General features: G+C 42.9%; 2 protein-coding genes across 3 annotated transcripts; one reads left to right on the top strand and one right to left on the bottom strand.

Moving 5' to 3' along the window:
- Positions 1-165: 165 nt before the first annotated feature.
- Positions 166-18,966, top strand: LOC119719256 (deleted in lung and esophageal cancer protein 1-like). The gene is made up of 29 exons (XM_038188633.1): positions 166-303; positions 1,120-1,356; positions 1,669-1,822; positions 2,072-2,182; positions 2,677-2,801; positions 3,245-3,465; positions 4,011-4,180; positions 5,196-5,369; positions 6,235-6,368; positions 6,504-6,596; positions 6,910-7,000; positions 7,447-7,612; positions 7,781-7,985; positions 8,152-8,439; positions 8,559-8,948; positions 9,104-9,246; positions 9,822-9,975; positions 10,336-10,446; positions 10,834-10,964; positions 11,449-11,634; positions 12,111-12,333; positions 12,509-12,683; positions 13,021-13,361; positions 13,454-13,671; positions 15,456-15,759; positions 16,231-16,395; positions 16,746-16,899; positions 17,488-17,605; positions 18,201-18,966. The coding sequence occupies exons 2-29, from the start codon at positions 1,138-1,140 to the stop codon at positions 18,322-18,324; spliced, it is 5,088 nt and encodes a 1,695-aa protein (XP_038044561.1). The 5' UTR covers positions 166-303; positions 1,120-1,137; the 3' UTR covers positions 18,325-18,966.
- Positions 18,967-19,122: 156 nt separating this feature from the next.
- Positions 19,123-24,681, bottom strand: LOC119719257. 2 transcript variants are annotated; one of them, XM_038188634.1, is made up of 3 exons: positions 24,182-24,681; positions 20,915-21,219; positions 19,123-20,112 (listed from the first exon to the last, which is right to left on the bottom strand). In XM_038188634.1, exons 1-2 carry the CDS (start codon positions 24,570-24,572, stop codon positions 20,936-20,938), a joined length of 675 nt encoding a protein of 224 aa, XP_038044562.1. In that variant the 5' UTR covers positions 24,573-24,681; the 3' UTR covers positions 19,123-20,112; positions 20,915-20,935. The 2 variants fall into 2 exon arrangements, with proteins under 2 accessions (XP_038044562.1, XP_038044563.1); XM_038188635.1 differs by having other exon boundaries at positions 20,915-21,216.
- Between the last annotated feature and the right edge of the window lie 1,950 nt (positions 24,682-26,631).

Genomic DNA, 26,631 nt, shown 5'->3' with positions numbered 1-26,631 from the left:
AGTTGAAATCTATTTATTTTTGAAATGTATTTTATGATAATATTAAAACTTATGTGAAATGATACATTAACTGTTGTAAAAAGAATAGTTTTTTTTTTAATTTGTACATTTTCAAGAAATATTTGTTTGTATACAATGGAGCGTGCCTAATTAACTTGACAACAAAATACAATATGGCGGAATAATTTAACAACATCTGAACATCGACTGCTGCACATTCGGGTTTTAAAAAACTCAATATTTATCGCTAGTTAACAAATACAACTATTTTACACATATTTCTAAATTCATATGATGTACTAGGTTTGTATGATCCATTTCATTTCCTGTTTTAGAGTGGATTAACTTCATTATCAGTCCTCAGTCTAGTCCTGCAGGATGCACTGAGTGTGAGTGACCGGCCACGGCGTGGGCGGGGCCGGGAGTGGGACAAAGTGGGGGGGGGGGGGTATGGGAGACAAACAGTAGGGCCTACCAACTCTCAATTTCATGAACTGTAAAAGTAGTAGAACCTTGAGCATGATAATGAAGTTTCTTTATTTTCTATAAACTGCTAAATGAGAGGTCCATTGCCTGTCGTTTTTTGTTTTGTTTTAAAATTAAAAAATTAATAACATTACAATTGAAGTTGATTATTTGAATATGATTGATGAAATGATAGATGATTAATGTTACCCTTGTTACTTTTAGAACCTCTCTATTTTTGCACTGTTTGTAGCCTACTTTTTTACTGAAGACGTCAACCATAACAACCATGGCTTAACACGGCGGCGAAGGCATACGTGTGCGTTCGAACACGGCGTTCCTGCGTGGTTCTTTGCCCCTTATCCTGCCCATAATGCTTTGCGATAAGGCTTATTGTGCGTTGTGCATGCATCACTTGTAATGCGGGTGGTTCTCCCATTTACTTTCCTTTAAAAATATCCTTCAAAGCTGTGAATCAGAGAAACTATGTCTGGCCTAAGACAAGTCAATTAAAACATAACATTGCGTTTTCATTAGGGGTCCTAAAAGTAACTAGTGCCTAATACCATTATGACTTACGAGAGTTAATTAATTCTTCTTTCCACTTGAATTCTTTCCTGATCTCAACATTTGTTTTTGAAATTCTGCAAATAGACCCCAGTGATATTCAACATGTCTGCGAAACTTGGGCGACTGCCATATGATGAGCCGCCTATGTACCTGCAGCGGCCTTCATCGGGACGCTCGCAGGATGTCACCCACGTGCTGGCGCGGACCTTCCGAGACCTCTTCACCAGGGACTTTGTGGAGCAGGAGACGGTCCGGAATCTCAACAAGTCCCGCAGCGGGGACGACACCTACCACGAGAAATATGTGGAAGATCTGAGAAAGGTATAGAGATGAAAATTGGAATCAGTATAAATAAAGGATCATTTTAAAAAGCTAGTTGTACTTCTCTAAAGAGGATAACTTGAAAATAAACAAATATGCAAATAAAACAAACTTTGGAGGGCCAAGCGTTTCAGTCCTTGGCAGGAGAAGTAAGTTGCCAAGAGAATCACTTGATAACTTTCAACTGCTGCTTGCTGGACCAGGGCTTGCGTTCATCTTCAATTCTTCAGCAAAGACAAGTTCAGGATGGAGATGACGACCTTGATTTTAACACTCATAGTTATCATAAAATGATTAACTTTATTTTTAAAGATCCAAGCTGAGAGAGAAAGGCGAATGGCCGAAGCACTGATGCTGGAGAGGCACATCATGCAGGCCCGGGCACGCTCTATGGCGGCCGACGAACGCAAACTGAACCAGGCAGCTGAGGGCTGCGACATCTACCATGACTTGGGCCTGCCTCCAGGTATGACAGCGAATCACTGATTGAGATCCAAACACTGTTGTAGCCAAGGTACTTGCGATGGATCGCAAGACCACCACAAGTCAAATCACAGGTCAAATCACAGGTCAAATCACCGGTCAAAACACAGTATCAACTAACCTGAAACCTGTCAATTTCTTAACATTCATTGGTGAATTTTGAGAAACTTTAGTCCAAAGATCGCCTCGAAATTTTTTTATATTTCCCGTTATTTATTCCCATTTCCTCCAGTGGATCCCAATCTGGAGACTTATCTGGACAGTGACCTGCTGCGCAAGCACGGCCTGATAGTACCAGAAGACTACTCAACGGCCGAACCGCCTCCCACCAAAGCACCAAAAGGTCATTTGAAATCTCTAAATCATTTATGAATGGAGTTGTGATAACTGTATTAATTATTGTGAAACCATTTGATAATATGGAACAGTATAGCATTTTTCTTTACCCGAAGGACCAAAATCCTTCAAAATCTAGGGCCCAAATGTTCACTTGTGTTACAGACTTCAATAACATTGATGGAAACTGGATAATGATGAAGCCATAGATTGTGCGAATGGTTAATTAGAACAATGTTGGATTCTGTAGGAATCACGAATCTTCCTAGCAAACAATCCCCAAAGCTTACTTTAACATGGTTAACTAACCATCCAAAGGTTCCGTTATGTTACCAACTTCATTATCGTAAGGGAAAAACTGAGATACGATGATGGCATAGAATGTACCAATGGTTAACCAACGTGTTGGATTCTGTGGGATTCAGGAGTCTTCTTAGCAAAAACAGGAGGAGTTTAAAATGGTTAACGAATTATCCTTTTATTTTGTTACCAACTTGATAGCGCAAAGAAAACCAAGATATGCCGAGGCCACTGATGCGTCCACTGTCCGCGTCCACTACACGGAAGATGAGTTCAACATTCAGGAGGGAGGGGGCAAGGAAACGCCGGGAAGCCAAGCAGATGTTGTAAGTCAATCACAAGTCTACAACAATTCCATCACAAGTCCACCACAAGTCCTTCACAAGCACGGTCACAAGCCTCCATCACAAGTCATCCTTAGTTCATCATAATGTCCATCACAAGTCGTCCTTAGTTCATTATAAGTCCATCACATGTCCGTCACAAGTCTATCACAAATCCATCACAAGTCTTTCACAAGTACAGTCACAAGCCCATCACAAGTCATCCTTAGTTCATCAAAATGTCCATCACAAGTCGTCCTTAGTTCATCATAAGTCCATCACAAGTCCATCACAAGTCCATCACAAGTCCTTCACAAGTACAGTCACAAGCCCATCACAAGTCATCCTTAGTTCATCATAAGTCCATCACAAGTCCATCACAAGTCCATCACAAGTCCATCACAAGTCCTTCACAAGTACAGTCATTTACATTTTTTTTTCCCCAGATGCAGTCCAACGGTTCCGGCAAGCCCTGGCAGGGCACCGCTTCCCCGCAGTCCAGAGAGCGCCACCGCACAGACCTGGCCCAGGTGCACAGCAAGACCGACTTCCTGCGCAACCCCCGCCACCGGCCCCCCTCCACCCTGGCCGGGGGCAAGACCCTAGTCAAACCCAACACGGTGGTGCACAAGCTGGGCGGGGCCAAGTCCACTGTTCTAGACACAGCGTAAGTCAAACTTTTGAAACTTATCCGGCAAATGCAAATCGGTTGCGACTATTGTGCAATCACCTTCCAATGATCTGCTCTATTCCCAACCGAACCCCCGCCCCTTTAAACACACACCTTTCTTGCACACAACCTCCACTCTCCCATACCCCTGTCCCCTTCCTAATCCTACCATTTCCCAATGCCCCACCCCTTGGAACCCCCCCCCCCCCCCCCCCCCCCCCGCACCCCACAGCTAGCCTTTAAATACCCCTGCTAGTCCTTATATACCTATCCCCTCCCCTCCTAGATATCCTTGTTACCCCTTTGGTGACCCTTAACCCCCAAACAACCTCCACACATCCATTCTCAGCCTCTCTCCTAACCCTTTTTTCATATCTTACACTTTCAATTTATGTAGTTGTCGTTTTGTACAATTCACACACTTTCTATTTCACTAAAAAGTCGTCTGTAACTTTCATGCATCGTGTACACATTTTGTAATTTTTTTGTTAAATTGAAAATATATGCATAAATATTTGTTCCAATTTTTGTTTCAATTACAGCAAAAAAGAGCCCTCCGTTGTCTTCCTTGCCAACCCATCGACCGTTGTATTCACTGATTACCAAGTCGGACGCGTCTACGAACTCCCGCTGGACTTGAAGAACGTCTCGGCTGCGAGTCGACCACTCCGAGTCGTCCCTCCAAAATCCCAATTCTTCTCCGTCGGGCTAGGTCTGTTCATAGTTCCAATTCCGTAAAAACTTTGCATGTAAAACAGTGCTCTTTTGACCACTTCCTGCCTGGATTATTTTGAGCCAAAAAAGACCACAAGTTTTGAAACAGAAGACAAGATGTACTGGCCAAATTTTAAAATTAAGTCAAACTCCACAAATACTGACTCTCTGAGAGTCATTCATGCAATATATTTGAAGAATACTTCTCACTGTAACTTCAATTTTGCAACACCCAGAGGCCCCGTCACAGAGCGATATTTGTTACAACGAAAGTTCAAGTTCAAAATATGGTGTGTACAAAACCAATGGGAACCACTGAAGTGTATACACGTCCATCGCCTAAGACTCAGGAAAAGCTTATTGACGATTAAACTCCTCACCTGCCCCTGCGAATATTCATTGCCAAATCGTGTTTACACGTCCTTTTGCATTAAAGCTATAGTCCATCATTTGTAATTAGTGCATTTTGTTCGTTTGAAGCAACAAAAGTGTTCAAAATCTAATGAAGGATACTGAACAACTTACTTGATGAAGTTTCAGCTCAGCTTCAGCTTCATATTACGAAAAAAACAGCATTCTAGGATCTCAATTTAAAATCAAAAGTTGCTAAATCATGTTTTGAATTGTTTTGAATTGCAGCTTTACGCGATGTTGCGCACTGATCCAATGAATTATAGCAACCGTGCGCGCCTGTGCGTCGTTCCAATGCTTGTGCGCGCTGCGCCGAATAACAAAACGAACAACTAATTTAAATTTTCCTACGGTGCTTCTTAAGAAACACCGTTGGAAATGCCTTCTTTCGTTGATTTCTTCAAAATTACAGCTTGCCAGAAGGGTTAATTTCACAGGGAGTTTAGTCCCCTTACTAGCTTTCAACCAGTATATTTTTCAACAATAAGTACGCCGGTTACTTTTTTGGATAGCTGCAAATGATGGACTCGGGCTTTAACCGGCTATTTTATTGGTTTTGGTTTTATAATTTTCTCAACTATATCCATTTGTTTTTTCTACAGGCAAGTTTCCCGGTGAGCAAGGCATCGTGGCCCCCGGTATGAGCTGCCAGTACAGCATCCGTTTCATGCCAGACTCGTTGATGGATTTCAACGACACCATCACGATCCAGACCCAGTCCAGCCAGCCGCTGGTAGTCAAACTCCAGGGCAGGCGTCCACCTCCCATTTTATCCTGTAAGTAGTGAAGTTTGCGTTTTTTGAAACTCTGCCATCCTTGTGAAGCATTATAGACTCGTTGCACAAGTACCCCTCAAGTGTTACAAAAAGGGAGAGTTGGGGAGACCACTGCGAGGGACATTCAAAAGCATCGCTTACGATGCCTGACGCTCAAGCAAGACGGGATGGGTTAGCGCACTTTCAGAATAGAATAAGTCGTGCGTACTTTACACCATTCGCGTATGAAAAAATAAGTAACAAAGCGGCATCTTTTATACATGCATGTCCACGAACAAGGAATAAGTAATGTCTCAATAATGTAAATTTGTAAACTCTGACGCATGCTGTCAAACTCAGTCCAAAACAACTTTGTGTTGTGCTTTTTACTACAAGATCAATTGCCCCATTTTCAATTTTCACAGCAAGATAAAAATCATTTAAGTTCCAAAACAAATTAATTTTTCAGGTCTTCCTGAAGCAGTAGTTTCAATTTCTTATTCAATTTTTTTTAATTTCAACTTATAAAAAGTGTCAAACAACTGAAATAAAAGCAAATCAGGTAATTTCAATTCTAGAAAGCATTCAAATGTACATGCACATCACGCAGAATCAAGCTTATTCTGTGCAGAGCTATTTGGGCAAATTTCAGCTAAGCGTAGAATATATATTCACTGAGCAAAAACGGGTTACCGGCCAAAAAGCCATGCAATACACAATGCTTGGGACTGGTTCCCAGCTGATCTGTGCTTAGCATTTAAAATTTGCGAAAGGATTTTTTTCCGTTTAGCACTCCATGAAATGCAGCATACATTTTTACTAAAAATCCCAGCTTTAAGTAAGTACTTTTTCCATTGTCGTTTTTTTGGTTGTTGTCTCGCCACAGTGTCAAAAGATGTAGAATGCGGACATTGTCTAGTCGGCGGGAAACGTACTGTCCAGTTTCTGGTCAAGAACGTGGGAGGAAGCGGTCGCTTCTGTCTCATGCCGCGGGAGAGCTGGCCCACGACAAACTTTAAGGTGAGCAGTAGGATCATTTGCATTTACCCCAAAAAGTAACCTAATGAAATTATAAAAGCTTACTTAGATTAAAGATCATACTGGTACTAAACAAAGTTTGTCAAGTTCTATTTTCTTTTTTTTTCTGTCTTGCAGTCTGCTACCAATAGCGACAGAGTCGACTTGGCACCGTTCATCATCCAGCCAGCAATCTTTGAGCTACTCGCAGGCCACACCATTCCACTACAGGCAAGTAAAGCCAGAAACAACATGGCTATGACTAACTTCAGTTTCTGCCATTGTAACACCATTGTGCCTATCCATAGCCCTAGACAATAACTTCCTGATTTGGGCATGGCCATTGGGGTTTACGAAACCTAGGCTTTGTCTACGGCCTTGGCTGTAATATGATGCCAAAGTTGAAAAAAAAAGTCCTTTGGGATAGACATTAAAGGCTTCTAAATGATTCCAGAGACGAAGCCACAGCTGAGACAAAGCCGCGATTTCAAAAACCAGCAATTTTCTCATATCAATCACATATCAATCATGCTTTGTGTCGCAGGTTACGTTCACTCCAACATCGGTGAAACACTTCCGTCGCAATCTTACGATGATTTGCGATAACTGCACCGTCAAGCACTTCACATTGAAAGGTATAGAGTTCTAGGGATGCTCTTGAGTTTCTAGTTAGTGGTCTGGTTTTGGTTAGAGTCGTAGTCCAGTCTACCCTACATCAATCACCCCCTCCTTCCCCCGAATCACAAGTCAACCATGGGGAGGAACACAAATAAGAGAATGCCTTTGACACAGCTCGTTTTAAAAATCATGATCATCGGACTTGAGACTGTTGGATTTCTGAAGTTGACTAGGAATTAACTTGTGATGACTCGTGCAGACTTCAACGGCTTCTACTGTAGATTAAATCTGAGACTTAGAATCAACAAGATATCACAACTCTATAGCTAGAGCACACAACATTCTATTTAATTGATTCAAAAGGGCTTTAAAAAAATGTAGAATAAGCTGAAGCTGAAATAAAAAATTTTAAAAAGCGGTTTTTGGAATACTGATCATACATTTGAAATTTTGTTTCTGTAAGGCGAGGGCCAAACGGCCGGTGTGGAGTTGGCCGATGTCAGCGAGGGTGGGGAGAGCCTCCCCGCCCCAGGGGAGATGTGCGACGCCACGGCCCAGCACCAGATCCGATTTGACCCCATCAACCCTATGACCTTCACCACCAAACAGCTGACCATCAAGAACACAACGTAAGGATTACGTTTTCTTCTCTGAATGATCCTTGTACCTCACAGACTGACTGGCTGACACTCTGTCACTTAAGAGCCGGGCAGTGCTATTGTATAGGATTACCCCATAACACCAAAAAATTATTCAGTAAATAGAATTCCCGGCCTCGCCTGGTCTTGTTCTTACAGGAATGTGGAGCTGCCCTTCCACTGGGAAATACTGAGGCCCCACTTTGAGTGTCCCGTCCAAGAAGAGGAAAGTGGGGAGGTTCTCGGTGGGGGCATCATTCAGCGGCTGAAGGACGAGACGAACACCTTCTGCATCAACCCTGACAAAGGGGTGCTGCCACCTCAGGGGACGTGCAAGGCGACGGTGGCTTATGCTCCCACGAAGGTACTGATCAGACATGTCAAATTTTAAAAAAAAGCTGATGAACATGCTTACTGTGGAATTTCGCTTTGCGCAGAATTTACAGAAATGTACAGAAACACAGAAGAGATTTGCTAAGTCATAAGTTATTACCCTATTTGCTAGTGATTCTGTCTCTTCAACTTTCTAGATTGGCCCCGCTCACAGTGTCCTCCACCTCATCCTCAAGGAGGTCCCCAAGGACCGCCAGCTCTCGGCCGCCTCCTCATCAGCGGCGAGCGATGACGGCCGGGAGGAGGAGCTGACGCCAAACGGCCGCTCTGCTCAACGGAGCGGCGCAGTCCAGGTCTCGGACGTGGTGGGGTTGGAGGTGGAGCTGAAGGGGGAGTGCGAGGAGTTTTGCATCACCGTGGAGCCTTACGCCATCTTTGTGCCGGGCAAGCTCCTGGTGTCCACCACCATCCGGAAACCTTTCCAGGTAGTTCTTGACTGTTGACTCGTTAGCACTTAACTCATCGGCAACTTAGCCCACATAATTTAATGAGATGAATTTGGGTACTGTTGTAATTAATGGACTTCAATGATTGTCGTTTCCAGATGACCAATCACAGCAGGTTTCCCGCCCACTTTGCCTGGAGCAATTACAGCGCGGGCCACATCATCGAGGTGGAGACTCCCCAGGGCACCATCCCTCCAGAATCCACGGTGGGCCTGGAGCTGGCCCTCTCGGGGGCACGTCCCGGCCCCATCGACCACACCCTCCAGTGTCACATCCAGCACCAGGAGAGCACGGTGCCGCTGCGTGTGGTGGCCCACATCGTGGGGCCGCGGGTCGTGATCGACACGCCCTCTGTTGACTTTGGGCTGGTGCGGCACGGGGACACCGCAGCTGCGGAGCTCCACCTCCGGAATGCCTCCCAAGTCCCCGCCTCCTGGCGTCTGGAAGAGAGTGAAGAGTTCATGCTGAGGGACCCGAAAACTGGAAAGGTAATCTTTCAGAAAATTATTTATTAAAACAAAGATCTGTAGGACTATACACTGACCAATTTCTTGACAAAAAGTACATTGCATTGAAATGGCAAACTGAATGGCGCAGATAAATAATGAAAACATCACCATTATTTGTTGTCCCTCAATTTCAGACTGTCTCCGAGTTCACTTTGACACCCTCCAGTGGTGACCTGCCACCGCTCGGGTCAAAGGTCGTAAAGGTCACGTTCAAACCCGTGCAGTGCCGCCGGATACAGGGTGTGTTTAAGTGTGCAGTTGCTGACGGGAACAACAGGTATATTGATAACAATCACAAAAAAGAATGTCTGCCTTTGTCTCAGGTCAGATAGATAGCTCGCAACTTAGATTGAGAATGGATGACTTGAGATTGACTTATGATGTATTTGTGATTGACTTATGATGGATTTGTGATTGACTTATGATTGCCTCAGATTGAATTGCAATTAGCCTCTGGTTGACATGTGATTGACTTGTGATTGACTTGTGATTGACTTTAGATTAACTTGTGATTGACATATGATAGACATGTGATTGACTTGCGATTGTCATGTAATAGACATGTGATTGACTTTTGATTGACCTGTGATTAACCTGTGATTGACTTGTGATTGACTTGTGATTGACCCGTGATTGACTTGTGATTGACTTGTGATTGACCCGTAATTGACTTGTGATTGACCTGTGATTAACCTTTGATTGAATTGTGGTTGACATGTGATTGACATGGGATTGACATGTGATTGACATGGGATTGACATGTGATTGATGCGTGATAGACATGTGATAGACCACTGATTGACTTATGATTGACTTAATATTTTTTTAAATTTCGTTTTGCGAATGTGGTAGTTTTGTTGGAGTCCGTGCCGACGTGCAGCATCCCCAGGCCTGCCTGCAGTCTAGTCACCTGACCATGGACGAGGTCTACGTCGGTGTGCCAATTACCAGGGAAGTGACCATCGTCAACCAGACACTACTCCCTGCTGACTTCAACTGGCAAGAGGTACGTTCATTCCACACAAACTTTGTTCAACATTGAAACATTTTACAGCACAACTGTTTTCGTTCAGACAAATATGGTTAATGGTTGAAAATGTCTTGTGTAACTGTTAAGTTTATCCTTGTGGGTTTTAAACACCTCAAACAAACTTTCGTTATGGTTTGTTCACTAGGGATTCCAAATAAGGTAGAGAGGACCAATTGCTGCAAAGTGTCTTGCCCATGGACACACGCTCATAAGCTGAGCCAAAACCCTCATTTGGACATTGCACTTGTTTGTTCCCTTATATTGTGTAGCAAGAAAATGTATTTCAAAAATTCATAATTTATTTTATCAGAAAATTGTTTGCTTTTTTTTAAAAAGCCTTTGGGGTCGCAGGCAGACAAGTGCCAAGTGACCTTTGACCCAAGCCAGGGCCGCCTTCAACCCAGGGAGAATTTGAAAGTGGCAGTCACTTTCGTGGCCCATGCTCAGGTATTTATTCTTCAATAAATATTTCCAGATTTTTAAGGGAAAAAAACACCCATTGCATTGTTCAGAACTGTTTGTGTGTGGACTTTAAATGGACTCTGTTTGTAATCAAAATAGGACGCTATGTAACATAACATGAGTATATGAAGGACGCTTCACTGGTTTACGCACACTGTTCACCTTGAATATAATACATGCATACCGAGTGTGCATGAGACAAGATGGCGCCCTATGGTCCTTCAATATTGGCACTCATTTTCCCCATTGAAGAGATAGATACTTGTCCATATATCTGTATTACTTATAATCCACTGAGAGTTTTACTTTTGGTTTTGTGTTTATTCCTCTTTTAAATTGTCACATTTTGATTTTTTTCATCCATATTTTCAGGGCTTGCTTGACGACGTGAAGATTCCATGTTTTGTCGAGGGAATGGCCAACCCACTCATCCTAGGTTTATTCACGGATGTGAGGGGCCTTACGGTGACCTACGTGACCCTGAACCCTGATCGGGAACACGGGTAAGCTTAGCAAATATCCTGACTTCCTCTGGTAATTTTTGCCTTTTTGGGATGGGAGGGGCTTCTCGTAGTCAAAAAAAGGGGAGTTAAGTTGGCACAGTGGTGTTTCATTTGCCTTCCACCTTGGGCGCTCCAGTTCAAATCCTACCCGTTCAACATGTGAATTAGGTTGTAAATCCCATCCAAGTTTCAAGAACTTTTGAGGGGATATCATTGCAGGGTTTTTCTCCAACCTCAACAACAATAAAGCCTCCCGCAACCCCTCGAATGGATGGGTTGGGTTGAATGGATGGGTTTGACCCATTCACAGCAACAGCCCCCCCCCCCCCGCCCCCCAAATCAAACCTGGATCCACCCCTGCATGTTACCACTACAGCATATTCTACAATGTTTTTAAAATCAGTTAAAGGCTTGCTTTCTCTTGTTTTGATTGAATTTGCCAGTATTTTGTTTTGAATTTACTGTTTTTTTCTCCCCGATTCAGGGACGAGGAGCTGTTGTTGGACTATGGCCACGACGTTGAGCTAGGCTCCACCCCTAGCCGTGTGGTCCGGGTCACAAACCACACTGCCATCGCCGCACCCTTCCACATCACCCTGGAACATTTCGGATCGGCCAAACCCCCGACACCACCAGACAAAGACAAGGAGTCCAAGGATTCCTCAAAGAGGTAAAGCATTACCAATAAACCCTATTTATACTGAAATCAGTTTGTGGTCATGCCGGTACCCACTTTTACTCCTAAATTAAGACGGACAATTAGGGTAAAGTGCCTTGCCCATGGACATAACATATGGCCAGTGGTGGGAATAAACCCATGACTGTCAACCAAATCCATAACGATATCAGGTTGTGGTAGTGCCGATACCCACTTATTAAGAGAGGCAAATAGTTGTAAAGTGTCTTGCCCATGGACATATAACATATGGCCAGTGGTGGGATTAAACCCATGACTGTCTAATCTTGAGTAAAGAACCCTATCTTGATATCAGTTGGGGCAATGCCGAAACCCCCTTAATAGAGGCAAAAAGGTGTAAAGTGTCTTGCCCAATGACACAACATATGGTCAGTGCACTGGTGGGATTCAAACCCAGGACTCTCTGATGAAAGCCAAGGGTTAAACAAACTCCTTTTGAATGTTTACAGGCGTGGTTTGCTGAATCGTACGTCCAACCTGGCCGATCCGCAGAGCCGCACGCCCTCTCAGATTCAGACGGACTACGCCAAGGCCGTGCTGCGCGATGACCGCGGCGCAGCATTTGTGGTCTCCCCGGCATCCGGTATGCTTGAACCGTTCTCCGAGCTGGAGGTCCGAGTGACAGCATTCAGCGACATGTGGGGGCGCTACATGGACAACCTCATCTGCAAGGTTGGTTTTTCCCTTATAAAGTGGAGCCCCGAAAGCGATAGATGACCCTTATGTTAAACGAAATCAGTTTGCTTTCCTTGTTTTTTTTTTTAAATTTGCCAATTTCGATGGAATGCCTGCTTTGCATCTAATTTTATTGATTTGGACTTTTCTAACCGCCCCCCCCCCTTAACAGGTGTCAGATTTACCCCCGGTGGTCATCCCTATCACAATGACGGTCACTGGATGTCCACTCTGTTTCTCCATGGCCACCCTCAAGGGTCAACTTCCCATCGTCAGGTTTGGGACCCACGTGGCGGGCCTGCCCCCCGTCCACAGACCGCTGAAGATCAGGAACAACAGCCCCTGCGGTAGGTTGATGAAATCCGTCGTTGAGTATTCACCAAGTTATATTTTAGCAAATAATTAGGTTATGATGACCAGTGGGCACTCCATGTGCACTATTTGTTACCAACTATGTAGAACTCTTGCAAATGGACCTCTACACTTCAAAATTCAAAACTTGGGTTGGCAATTTTCCTGTTGATTCATAGAAATCAAGCCAGTTACTACATTTTTTTCAGGGGGGGGGGGATGGGGGCGTCTGTAATATTCTGCACACAATGTGGACATTCTTGAAGGGTTAATTAACACTTTTGAGAGGGACTTTAGTCTTTTACAGAGGTTTTTTGGTTTTTTTTTTTAAAGGTATTCGTCTGGACTGGCAAATCTTCAACCTGGTGGAGAATGACGCCCAACTCCTGGACCTCCTGGTCAACATCGGAGAGCCCTTCCCCCTCCGAGATGGGAATGGTGAGGAGATTGTACCCAGCCAACCAGATATGTCTGCCGTTGAGATACCAAGGGGGGAGAATGACGGGAGTCCGACGGTGACTACTCAACCGGGCCTGTTGCAGAAGGTCACTGAGGAGTTGGAGAGTGAATGCCGGGGGTCAGAGATCGAAGGTCAGCTGATTAAGGTCGTCCTTCGAGAGCACGAAGGTGAACGGGCCGAGGGTGGGCCATTCACTGTCAGCGATAAACAAATGGTAAGAAACTTCTACTAATGATTATTACCTTCATAGTACAAGTAATTAAAACTCAACGCTGATTATGGGATACCTGTGACCTTTGACCTCAGGTCATTCCAGCCCGAGGCAGCATCCAGATGACAGCCTCCTTCGACCCCCAGACGGACTCCCTGACCCTGCGGGGTGCCGACTGGATCGGCTACGGCCTGGGCTTCATGAGTTTGGACAGCGAGGGCACCAGACGGGTCCCGGGGAAAGTGTCGCGAGGGCAGGCTTACGAGATGACCCCGCTGCGGCTGGATTTCACAGCCTACCTCAAGCCCGCTCTGTAAGTTCGGAGAGTTTTGGGCTGGAATTTCTTGAGACTCTCTGTTAATTGTTCTATACTAGTGCAGGGCCCGTTGAAAATGTGTCTGTGTGGAGGGGGCAGAGAACTGCTCATTCAAACAACGCACATTACATGTTGCTAGCTTTCACAGGTTGAACGCACATTTATAGGTTAAACGCGCACTTTGTAGACGTCGCCATCCCTGGCACTGATATTTACCAATACTGGACTATGGTATCGTCCTACAGTAAAGGTTGCTCAGTCAGTCGCCTACAGTAATTGTTGCTCAGTCGACGACAAAATGCGTATACCCGTGCAGATTCTCACGTCCTCGTACGCGTACAACCGTGCTGTGCCGTCTAAAATGTGCTTGTTTGGGAAGCGCAAATTTATGTATTGGTTGCATGCTTGCAGAGTTTTTGAGAACTGCTCGTGCAAACAACGCACGCGATTCAATGGTGTTGTTTTTACAGGTTGAACGCACACTCACGTCAAAGTTTGTGCCAAGTTTGAAATTGTTTTGGGCGAGTGTTTCTCAAAAAGGCTGCAAAAAAAACCCAGCGCAGATATTACTCTCCCTTACTGGACAATGGTATCGTCCTGCAGTAAGGTCGCTCAGTCGACTGCAAAAATAATGTGCCCGTGCAGCCACCACGTAGGTGTACAAACGGTAACATGGTACGCAATGCTATACATTCACCCATACTGAACAATAGTATCGCCCTACAATGCCCGTGCGCATGCCATAGAGTTAGACGCGTGCCCGTGTCTTTTTTGCATTGTTTGCGTCATATTGAGCACGCGCGGTTTAGCTTTACATGACGTAAACAATTGAAAAGAACAGCAGTGCGCGCCGGGTTCTAGGCTATATTCTGGCGCGCTAGGCCTCAGAAAATACTGCTTTTTTGCAACTTTTTCGACAACCGCTGGTCCAAACTACTTCAAACTCGGCACTGCACATTCGGTTGTCCCGAGCAATACCCCCGCCGATTTTCAACTCCATACGGTGCCCGGTTCTGGAGATAATCGACGGACAGACAGACGGACAGACAGACAGACAGAGATTCCTTGAATTGTAGTAAGGATTTCATATTAGTTACAGTGAATGCACCAAAGGTTATCTCATGCCTATCCAGTACAAAACCACTGCCACCCCAACACACTTTTGCAAGAGTTGCGATGAAGTTGGAAACAAGTCAATCACAAGACAAATCACAACTCAAATCATGAGTCCAATCACAGGTTAAACCATAAGTCATGCAGCAAGGGTGAATGACAAGAAAGGTCAATGCCTTTTTCGCAGCTCATTTGAGTTGTCTGTGACTTGAGTTGAGACTGTATGACTTGTGATTGACTTGTGATGATTTGTGATGACTTGTGATTGAATTTTGATGATTTGTGATGATTTGTGATTGACTTGTGATGATTTGTGATGACTTGTGATTGAATTTTGATGATTTACGATGATTTGTGATTGACTTGTGATTGACTTGTGATTGACTCGTGATAACTTGTGATTGACTTGTGATGATTTGTAATGACTCGTGATGACTTGTGATTGACTTGTGATGACTTGTGATTGACTTGTGATTGACTTGTGATGATTTGTGATGACTCGTGGTGACTTGTGATTGACTTGTGATGACTTGTGATGACTTGTGATTGACTTGAGATGATTTTTTATGACTTATGATGATGTTTGATGACTTGTGATGATTTGTGACCAGCTTGATTACAACTCTGTCTATCATCTCTTGTCTTCCTTTCTTTTTCTCTCGTGACAGGTTGACGGTTGAGACAACCGACGATGAAGGCATGCGCTACCACACGGCAGCGAGCGATCTCCTTGACCTGGCCAACCGGGCCGAGTTTCGGTCCCCTTACACCAAGAGCCAGGCAGCCAACTTGACCAACGCCACCCAGACTCCACTGGCCTTCCGGCTGCTCACCCCGAAGCCGTTTGAGCTTCTCAGGACCGAGCCCGGATCGGGCCAGTCGCGCGGCGGATCGGCCGTCCCCATCCAGAACCAGTCGGCCGTGTCGAGCGGAGAGCAGATGCTGGGCCTGCCGCCACAGAAGAATCTCCAGGTAGAATCTTCAACTTGAAAAATATAACTTGGTTTGAGGGTGGACAGTTGATATTAGCTTCCCGAGGTATTAAGCTAGTTACTTCCTAAAAACCTACTTTATACTTATTATTTTGGGTGTCTGCAACCCACTTAAATTAATTAAGGCTTTTATTTAAGGTCGACTTGAAGTGCCAAAAAATCCATTCTGCGAGAAGTCTGGTTTCCGATCCTTACATTATCGATTCTGTTAGAGAGGCATGAACCAGGCCACCACAAGAATCAAACTATTTATTGTCAGGCCTAAATTTATTTGAAATTTGTGAGAATGTAATCATGAATAAACACAGATCAATTTTTTTCAAATGTTCAATTTTTCATTCAAAGAGAGTAAAATATTACAGTATTCTGGGTGAAACTCAAAAATAGCACAAACGGTAAGTTTTTAAAAATTTACAATTGTACCTTTTCTGACGACCCCCACCTTAAACAGATAAATGTTGCCTTCCACCTTACGACCGATCTCCTGGAGATGTGTCTGAGTAAGCTGCAAGTTGGCCAGGAGTACTTCGGGGTTCAGCTGATGAAACACGAGGAGGAACGCCGACTGATCATCAAGCAAGACCTGGTGATACAGTACAGCAATAATGCTGTCCAGGTAAGGTGAAAACGCTGGGGGCGGGGGTTGGGGTGGGTGGGGAAAGGTTGGGAACTGGGTGGGGAACGGGGTGGGATAAAGGATGAGGAAAAGAGGGGGAGGGAATCTTTAAATTACAGAATTCCCCTTCATCCAAGTAATATGTTTTAGCACATAATTTTTCAGCTTTTGAGAAACCAAGTCATATTATCTCGGTGGGACTCGAACCCACGACCTCCTGCTTACAGGTTCAGATGCCTTACCACTCGACAGTTGAGCTTACTTGGGCTGGCTGGCCAGTGTGAATCTGAGGGAACATTATGGTTTCATTTAAGTCTTATATGCTTTTCCTTCATCTTTTGTGCGTCCAGAAACTGCCCTTGTATGCGATGGTCATTATACCGTCCATCCGAGTCACCCCATCCTACCTGGACTTTGGCACGTGTCTGGTGTCGCAGCAGCGGGAGCTGGAAGTGACCATCAGCAATCCGACGGGCTCGGCCAGCTTCTGGACGGTCGTTTCTGGTGAGTCTAGAATTCGGCAACAATTTTTACAAAAGGTTGCGCAGTGGCGTAACTCCACTTTTTCATAGTTTTGTGGCGGAAACTGGCCTAACATTTCATGTAGCGCACTATTTCAGTCGTGGCACATTTCACACAAGTGACTTACATGGTGCCTTAAGCTTCCCAGATTATCTGTGACGGAAAAATCAGAAATTGCTGTATTTGGGACAACTTGTCTAACATTCGCTATAAAAGGTAGAAAATTTGGATTTGTCATTAAATGGACCGAATTTAGTATCCAGACACCACTTCTTCGGATGTTTACAAAGTCTGTGGAGAGTTGAGTGCATTTTCAAAGTATTTTCTAACAAAATTGGAAATGGTTCTCAGTCCCAGATTCACGTCTTTTAAACATTTTTGCAATGATTGACATTCATTGAGATAATCTATGATGAAAAAAGTGGCATCAGGATGCAACATTCTTTCCAAATTGACCCTTATTCCTAAGCAATGAATGAGATAAAACAAAAATTTTGTTTTCACAAATTATGGTAAAACTTTAACAAGTTTCCTCTTTTTTTGTAAAATTTCCATCCCTCCCCAAAACAGATCCCCAGCAGCAAGCAGAGGAATTGTTCCGCGTCGTGCCATCATCCGGCTTTCTAGAAGCGCACGTCACCCACGTCTCTCACAGCAAAATGATCCTCAAAGTTCACTTCACCGCCAGGCAAGTACTTGATTATTGTTCATAAAAAAATAGCAACTGAACACCGGTCACTTACTGTACATCTTGGATATTGTTCTCAAAGTTTCATAAATATTGTACACAATAGTCCAAAGTTGCCTTTCTTTTTTACAAGCAGTTTATTTCAGATTTGCCTTTGAGTTGCTCACTGTTACATATATATGTAGGATAGATATGCTCGTCATGGCCCATACACGCAACTACACACAAACTTCAGTTGACTCTCGTTAATACAAACTCAGCAAGGCCTAGCCAAAATGTTTGGCATTTCAGAATTTTGTATTAAGTGGAGCATCGGTCCCATATAAGTCTTTATGTTCTCTATGTAAACCAGAATTTGTTTTAACAGAGCTTGTTTTAACGGAAGTCGACTGTAACCATACTTCTGCAACCATGTTTTCTTGATACAGTTTTCTAAACAAAAACATAAGTATTTTTTAATTTTTTTGATGTGTTTTTTGAAAAGCATGATACAGGGCACTATTTACAGTAATAACATCCAAATTACTCCAAAAATATAATTATAGCAAAAAATGTAATCTTCCTTTCTTTTCGGTCATTTTTGTTTTTAAAACAGGCACAACGTGGCTTACAGGGGGAAGTTTATCTTCCATGGCATGCTGGGGGAAACACCTCAGGAGCTAGAGGTCAGAGGTCAAGGGTCGTATGACAGCCGCCACGAAGCCTTGGTCGACGTGTGACCACGTGTGATTGTTTAATTTCCTTGAAGGGGATGGACACCATGCAAATATTCAAAAATGAAACCGTCAAAAAATTGTGAATTATCCGTCTTGATTGTGAGTAAATGACAGGATCAAGCATCTTGCGCCTTGTATGCTGTCATGTTTTCACGAAAAGAGGAATTACCATTATTTTCTTACGATGTTTAGGACCAACCGTTACACTTTGAATGGAAACCTGTTTTTTGTTTCAAGAAAAATGAAGATGCATTTCACACTTTTTCTCTGTAAGTATATCTACTGAGCTGAAAGTTCGACAGGTTAGTTTTTCAATAAGCTGCTTCAGATTTATTGTACTGTTCCTTACATTGGCAAACATACATTTCTTTTGCAAATGGTGTCCATTAAGAGAGAAGGTTCTTGATGGGGTACAAAATGGCTTCAACAATACGATCACAAAACTTTCAGACCAATATGTAGAAAGCTGGTGAGAAGTTTCTAATTCAAATAATCGAGAACAACTTTCTGTATTACGTTTCATTATATGTTTGGAGTTCATCACAGATCTACATCTGATTCTACATATTTTAAAAACTTTTACTTCATTTCTCGTGATGCTTGTAAAGAATTTGCATAAACTTTCACAATTATATCCAGAATATACATGTATGTATGGTTTCTTTATGCACTTTATACATAAAATTATTAATAAATCTCATAAAACAATTTAATATATTGCGGTTTTTTATTATCAAGTACTGAGTATATATTTTTGTCACAATATTGAAAACTGCGCCAAGTTTCTTTATCATTGTTAAAAAATCTTTTTTGAAAAGCATGTTTCACTTAATGCGTCTATGAGAATTGTTTTTTTTTTTCCCCCACTTTTTTTTCCTATTTTGGAAGACGTTAAGAATTAAAAGAATGAATAATAAAAAATCGCCAAAAACTTCTATGCACTAGGTTCTACTGGGTATTTGATGCCTTGAATCTTATTGTCAAAAAAGGTTCCAATATTGCTGACACGATGAAAACAAAAAGTCATTAATTATTTAAACAAGCTCAGCATAGCCGCACATAATTACATATTTAACCCCAACTCCCTACTGTCTGTTACTAAGTAGTGGACCAAGTCCTCCAAATCCATCATTCACACTGCTTCCAATGCATGCTTTGTTTTTAGGCCTCCAGGCCTAAGTCCATCATACTCCATCAATATTTAGTTAAACCAGGCCTGCAGGACCAAGTCCCCCAAAATCCACCAAAATTGGGGATGGATTTGGGGAGGTTTGGGTTAAGATATATACCGTTGAAGGTACTTGAAAAAAAAATGTACTCCGCAATGCAATGTACATGCAGTAATCTAAACTAAAGCGTTTTTAGCTCTGTAATCTATTTAAAGCAATCTTCATGCAAATTTTGAGTAGATGGAAGTCATTGGTATCCCCAGAGTGAACAAAATTCTGTTTTATCGATTCAGAATGGCTAAACCTTTCATAGTGTAAGCTGAAAAATGGTTAAAAAAGTAATTTCGGCATCCGCATGGACTCTTGTCTTATTTGCTACAAATGGAAGTATATGAAACACACGGTGCCACACTAATTAAGGCACGTGGTGTAGATTCTAAATGATATACATGAATTGGCAAACCTTGTTATGCTGCCCCCAATCGATGCTAGGATCAACCCCCAAAACGTTCTTAGGTTGTGGGCCCATGGTCTTAAAAACTAGAGAAGAGGAGTTCTCAACTTGGAAAGACGTTCCATTTCAAACATTCCTGATTTCGTTGTCTGTCCAACGAGACCCTCACTGTTAAAAACACAAAAGGAAGCAAGCATTTTTTGTTTAAATTTTTGTTTTGTTTTTGCTTAAACCATATTTTAGGCCACAAAAAAAAGTCTCCAGTTTCTGGTATGGAGCTTGTCCAAAAAGTGGTGCGGCGACGCGGCTTTTTTTTTTTTTACCCGACTTTTTTGCTTCAAATGTCGGCTGATGACTGCAAATGGTGCCCGACTCAACTTAGTGCAAATATATATGGGAGTCCAGAGAGGCCACATAAAGCTTATTCTCGATCATAACCCCATCTAAAAACACGTTGAAATTGTGCAGCAGCAGAATTCCAGTCAAACCAGTGAGTTTGACGGTTTTGAGACATCATCTTTCATTGAAAAAAAAATTTTTCATTTTGCCGACGCGCATGGCTACGACGACGCGCGCGCATACCAGAAACCGGAGACTTTTTTTTTTTGGCCTTACAGAAAAAGTGACTGTTTTTTTTTTTACATCAATATCTATACACTGTTATTTTTTTTACTGTGGAAAAGAATTTTCCTGTGCTATTTCTTCATTCTTGAACAATCTAACTGGGATTTATTCAGGCGTTGTAAAAAATGTACATGTACTATAAGAGAAATATGCAACAAAAGTCAGGAATTTCTTTGCACGTTTTAATTTCAGCAAACTGCTGTGGGCAGTTACTTTATGTAAATGTTTGACTTTATTCCCCCCCCCCAGCATAATTTTTTTCTCGTGAACCAGCATGTGAAATAGGGCCATGGTCTTCAGTCTGGGAATATTGCTTAAACCAGAAATTGTAATACAAGACGCTTACCACTTTTTTCCGGCTGGAGACTTAGACGGAGCTGTTATTGCCCTTCCCAAGCTTGTCAAAGGCATCTTGTTGAGATGCCATAGCTGCAGCTTTTATCTCAGCTAGAGCCAGGGCCCTTGCTCCTTTGTCCTCTTCAGCACCTGTTGCTTCTGGGCGAGGCGAAGGGCAGGACTCGGGATGCTCGCCTCCGATGCGGACGCTTGCCAAACCTTCCTCGAGGCTCTCATCTCTGGAACGCAACGGCCTTGGTGCAGCATCGCCTGCCGCGTCAGTCGAACCACCCATGCTTGACACGCCATTGCCTGCTGCGTAACGATAAGGGAATAAATGTGTGCTTCGGAGGTTTTTATCACTCTGTTTAAGACCACTTAGAGTCTGGGTGCTGATAATTACCCGAGCCGGAGGCGAGGGTAATTATCAGCACCCAGACTCTAAGTGGTCTTAAACAGAGTGATAAATACCGACGGAGCACATATTTATTCCCATTCATAAATACCTTTTCGGTAAGAAAAAATCATATAATTCGTTCAAAACATCCCGATTTTGTTCAACAAATTCACTTTATGCTTTTTGAAACATCCCTCTTGCAAAATAATGGAGTGTTCAGCTGGCAAGTAAGATGTAAACAACCCTTTTATGGAGATTGACGCGCGCGTATCATGTTCTGCGCGATGTCACGCAGAATGCACCTGGCGCGTTGCGTTTTGAATTTAGAACTATAAAATTCTGACTCCCTGTTAGTGTTGCGCATGCCTACGTGAGGATTGTGAACGTTCAACCAATGAAACGATAACAGGCACTGGATTTTTAGGAGTCCACATTTCATTGTGACAATGGAAAAGTGTTTAAGACCAGGGCCCTAGCCATGTCATTATCAACCGTTTAAGACCGGCCACGTGATGGGCTCTCGACCAATAGGAATGCGTAAACTGTCTGAGGTATTTATGAATGTGGAATAATAACAATAATTATCATTCATTTGAATACTGCATATATCCATCATGAAATATGTTCAAATACGCTTTTCACGTTAAAATTCGTTAAAAAATAAACATATAAAGATGATGCAAGAACAGTGGCGTATTCCCCCCCCCCCCCCCGCCCCGGCTCCCCCCCCCCCCCAAGCTGATTTTTTTTTTGCCAATTTTGTTTGGCAGCAACGATTAAAATAAATGTTTAAAGAGTTCTTCTGACATCTTTTCCTCAAAAGAAAACCCAGTCAACCACCATTACAATGCGCCGAGAAAATGTCCATATAATATGTAGTATGCATAATAATGGTCAGTTTTGAAGAGCGCCCCCATTTAGATGATGGGTACAAGCCCCCCCCCCCCCCCCCCCCCCCCCCCCCCCCCCCCCCCCCCCCCCCCCCCCCCCATTTACATTTCGGCACGGATGTGCGGTTGCCGCTGTTGACGAAATTCCTAGAAATTGATATAAATACATAGATTTGGGGAAGTTTTTTGAACGATTTCTTCCAGACTTAAACTTGAAGGTCATGCGGCATTGACGTTTCGGCATCGATGACGGCGAGTTTTTTCACTGACATGAAGTTTAGAATTTATTCTTCCGTTATCATTTAACATTTCATTCATACCAATTACCATGGAGCTATTATATTTGCTGAGAAACACAATGTTCGAAAGGCCATGTTTTTTGTGGTGCATGAATTTCACTGTTCTAATAAGAATGTTTCCTCCATGGTTAGTGTTACAGCGTATAAGCATAAGTAATTACATGTAACGTAATCGGATACTAGTTTAATACTAGCCCGACTGCGTCTGGCCGTTACAGTACTATCGCAAGCTCTGTAGTACGGCCAGACGCCCGATGCTTCCACGCCACAGAGACTGAATTTTTTTGGCTGCTGATGTAGCGATTTTGCTACATATTTCGATCGAGATTATCTTTTCATCCAGGACACAAATTTCCAAAGTTAAGGTTCTTAGTCGTAGAGCAACTCATACCTTTTCGAAAAAACGTTCTTTGGTTTCAATATTTTCATCCATCTGGCCAAAAGACGACTTTCAGTCATCATCTTCCACAAATATCGTCCCGAAAATGCTCCCCATGCGATTTCAAAATGGCGGCCGCGCTGTAATGTATGCATTATGCGAGCGCGCTTGGGCAAGATAATGAATATGCATTATTTAGTTCATGACCTCGTGTTTGTATGGCCAGCCGCGCCGAGTGTCCGACAAACGTCATAAACTATGATGCATATTCATCATCTTGCCCAAGCGCGCTCCCATAATGCATACATTACAGCGCGGCCGCCATTTTGAAATTGCATGGGGAGCATTTTCGGGACGATATTTGTGGAAGATAATGACTGAAAGTCGTCTTTTGGCCAGATGGATGAAAAAATTTAAGACCAAAGAACGTTTTTTCGAAAAGGTATGAGTTGCTCTACGACGAAGAACCTTAACTTGTACAGATAAAGTAAACACCAACTACATGTTGTACCTTGTACTACAGCGCGGTCTGCACGGTACGATTGACTTCACGGCGGTTTCACCGCTGCATACCAGACTGCCGTTGTCGTATGCAAATCACACTCTGTGCGAATAATTTCTCAACTAAGTGTGATTTGCATACGACAACTGCCGTTGTTGTATGCAAATCACACTCGTATGAAAGTCGGGCTCTTTTTCCCTTTGGTTAAACCCTCTCACGCGCACGTGACCGGTCCCTCTCCAAATTATCTATGCATGACCATGCGCAATACCACCAAAGAGTCTGTAATTCATAAAACCTAAATTCATGCTACACCGTATCGCGGGCGGCTTGTGGGAAACCGCCCATTGACATGCTTGGCTGGTTTATTATTTGACATGAATATTCAACATGTTATCGGTCCAATCACTACATAGACTTGATGACAAGTCGTATTAGACTATAGTGGTTTATGTCCGTCATCAGCTTCAGAATCCGCCTAGCTACCACCGCCGTTCATGCAACGTGAGCAGCTTAATTGCGGTACGTCGGCGACATTTAATAAACAGTGGCAATGCAATACCTTACATTTTTTGCACATGCATTGTCAGAACTAGAAGAAAGAGGTTGACTGCTCAGTATTTTGTATTTATCGTAACGTTTTTTTAGTTGTCCAAAATAAATATTTTGTTTTCAAAATACGAATGAGACAACTATATTTTTTAGAAGTTCAAGCTAAAGGAACTTTTAAATAAATAACATTGAAATAATCTCCGTGGTATGCAATTAAGTGACGAGCAACAGAACTAGTAGTACAACCATTGAACTTACCCGAGAAAAAGTTTCGAGATGGATAATCAACTCTCCGAGATGTCAACTCGAAGTGAACAACGTCCAGGGAGGGGCGAAACTCAAGGGCGCATTTCACTTGTTGATCTCTCCTCACAGAGATAAGTAAATCCGAGGGATCGGAAGCCGTTGATGAGGCGAGCTGGATCTTAAGTCTTGGCTCGTCATACAAAAGCTCCATCATCAGCTGACGGTATAAGGTAGGACACGCGTGCTCGAACACCTCCAACCAAGTTTGGTAAGGTGATACCTCTATCAATTCGTTTTTCCTCCAGATTTTTTGGAATTCGTGGTTTTTTTCTGACACGTTGACCAGAAACATCCTCCTACCTTTTCCATCCATGATGCAATTAGATTTGCTTGTTGAATTCATTTTAACTGAACTTGGAAATTATTGCGAGCATGTTTACGCATGGAGCTATAAAACACATGATGGTTTACGTTCAAGTCGACCATGCGGATTCGTGGTCACCGCGTCATGTTGTGCCCCACTGCGCTGACAGATCCCTTTATACTTCGCAAATGCGCGGTTCAAACATTTCGTGAAGGGGTGGTTTGGAAAAATGCAAGTTAATTATCACTAATTTTGTATTCAAATTGAAATACACTTTTATTGTATTTTAGATTAAATTAATCAGTTATTGCTTAAAATCAAGCAGAAGCTGTGGGATACCGGGACAGGTGTTAATGACCGCTATTATATTACATTGGTGTAGTAAAACTAGCCACCGGCTCCCCCGGTGATTCATGGTAGAGTGGGCCAGTCCATTCTGCGCCGCAAAAGATGTTTCACGCAAAAGAGGGTTGACGCAACCTCGTCCCCAGTGCTTACTTTATTTCCAACCGCGTTTCCAATAGTAAACCCTGGATAGGAAACTTTCTTCCTGTATCCTGATTGGATACCGCAATTGGCTAGTAATGGATTTTTATCGTGTACTTGGTGCTATATATTCACAACGTGCAGTACGTGTTTTCGCGATCATTCGTCCACGCCTTCTCGAAAATACTAATTTCCTTTCCAATCTGCTCATATTAATATGAAATATGATACTGCATATTGTCTCGATAACATCGTAACAGTTTGATTTCAAAAATCGTGTTTTCGTAACTCACGCCGTGCTCGCGCTGCTACGAATTGACTCTGTTTTTACCCCAAACACCGCATACAAAAACAAACGCTAATGTGTAACGCATATCCAGGCACCAGACTGTTCCTCATTTGCATACGTGTTCAAAAATCTTGCACATGCAAATGATCCAATACCAGGGTGACCGGTGAGAGAGCAGGTAGTGGTGGGCGCGTACTGCTCGACACCCTGGGGACGAGGTTGGGGTTGACGCACTTTCAGCGCACTTTCAGTGCAGTATAGTAGTAAACGAACGAGCACTAGCATATATCAGCACAGACGGCCGTATCATCTATCGTCAGAGTCAAGGTACAATGACAAATTAACAGTTCAATTTCCCAACGGAACTTTACAAATACCTAGCTCTAGGTATTTGAGCTAACAAATACCTAGCCCCATAAATGTGGCCTATTTACTGGACTGCCTCCGTAAACATAGGCCACACATCCACATGTACAAAAAACGTGTCGACTTTGCTAAATTTTGATTTTCGCATTTAGGCTTAGTTTGTAGTTTAATTTTGCTTTAGAAGCATACTCACCCTCTTTATAGGCTAATCAGAAAGTGCCGCCTTTTTTCAGATGTACATTTTTTATCAAAAATTTCAACATGAAATTTCACAAAAATTAGACATCTGAAAAAAGGCAGCACTTTCTGACTAGCCTATAAAGAGGGTGAGTTTGCTTCTAAAGCAAAAAAATCCTACAAACTAAGCCTAAATGTGAAAATCAATATTTGGGAAAGTCGACACGTTTTTGTACATGTGGATGTGTGGCCTATGTTTACGGAGGCAGTCCAGTAAATAGGCCACATTTATGGGGCTAACAAATATCGGATCCGTTCGGTGGAGGATTGCAGTACAGTAACAACCCAACCTTGTGGCCTGATGGCGACATGTATAATTATTGGCAGTGGATATTTTGCCGGAGACGGCAAACCTTCAGTAAACGTTAGTTTGCCGGATATGCACTGAACATGCGCAGTTACTGTTTTTTTGTACAAACATTTTCCGGTGACAAATTTTAGTCTGGCTCCATGCCAATATTATCGTTGTAACCTCGTATTCACAAGATGGGATTCAGACCATTTTATAATTTCGGACTTTTATATCCCTTTAAAAAAAAAAGTGGATATTTTGCCGGAGGTAATGACGGCAAACCAACGTTTACTAAAGGTTTGCCGGCGGCAATCCATATCAACAGAGGGCGCTGTACTCTTTAAGATAGGGCTGAATTATAAGATGTATTAAATTCCCTCCAAAAGTTGTGTAGCACGTTTGGTGTAGTGGTTAAGCAAAGGCTCTAG

This window comes from Patiria miniata, unplaced genomic scaffold (assembly GCF_015706575.1).
Source record: "Patiria miniata isolate m_02_andy unplaced genomic scaffold, ASM1570657v1 HiC_scaffold_8, whole genome shotgun sequence".
NCBI classification, from domain to species: Eukaryota; Metazoa; Echinodermata; class Asteroidea; order Valvatida; family Asterinidae; genus Patiria; species Patiria miniata.
This window is presented reverse-complemented; position numbering and strand designations above follow the sequence as displayed.

Bases quoted from the DNA above. Each gene is read 5' to 3' on its own strand.
- LOC119719256 (XM_038188633.1), top strand. From the start codon at position 1,138: ATGTCTGCGAAACTTGGGCGACTGCCATATGATGAGCCGCCTATGTAC. The intron at 4,181-5,195 runs GTCTGTTCATAG...TTTTTTCTACAG, and splicing joins ATTCTTCTCCGTCGGGCTAG to GCAAGTTTCCCGGTGAGCAA. The intron at 15,760-16,230 runs GTAGAATCTTCA...CACCTTAAACAG, and splicing joins CGCCACAGAAGAATCTCCAG to ATAAATGTTGCCTTCCACCT.
- LOC119719257 (XM_038188634.1), bottom strand. From the start codon at position 24,572: ATGAATTCAACAAGCAAATCTAATTGCATCATGGATGGAAAAGGTAGG. The intron at 21,220-24,181 runs GTAAGTTCAATG...ATCGTTACGCAG, and splicing joins ATCTCGAAACTTTTTCTCGG to CAGGCAATGGCGTGTCAAGC.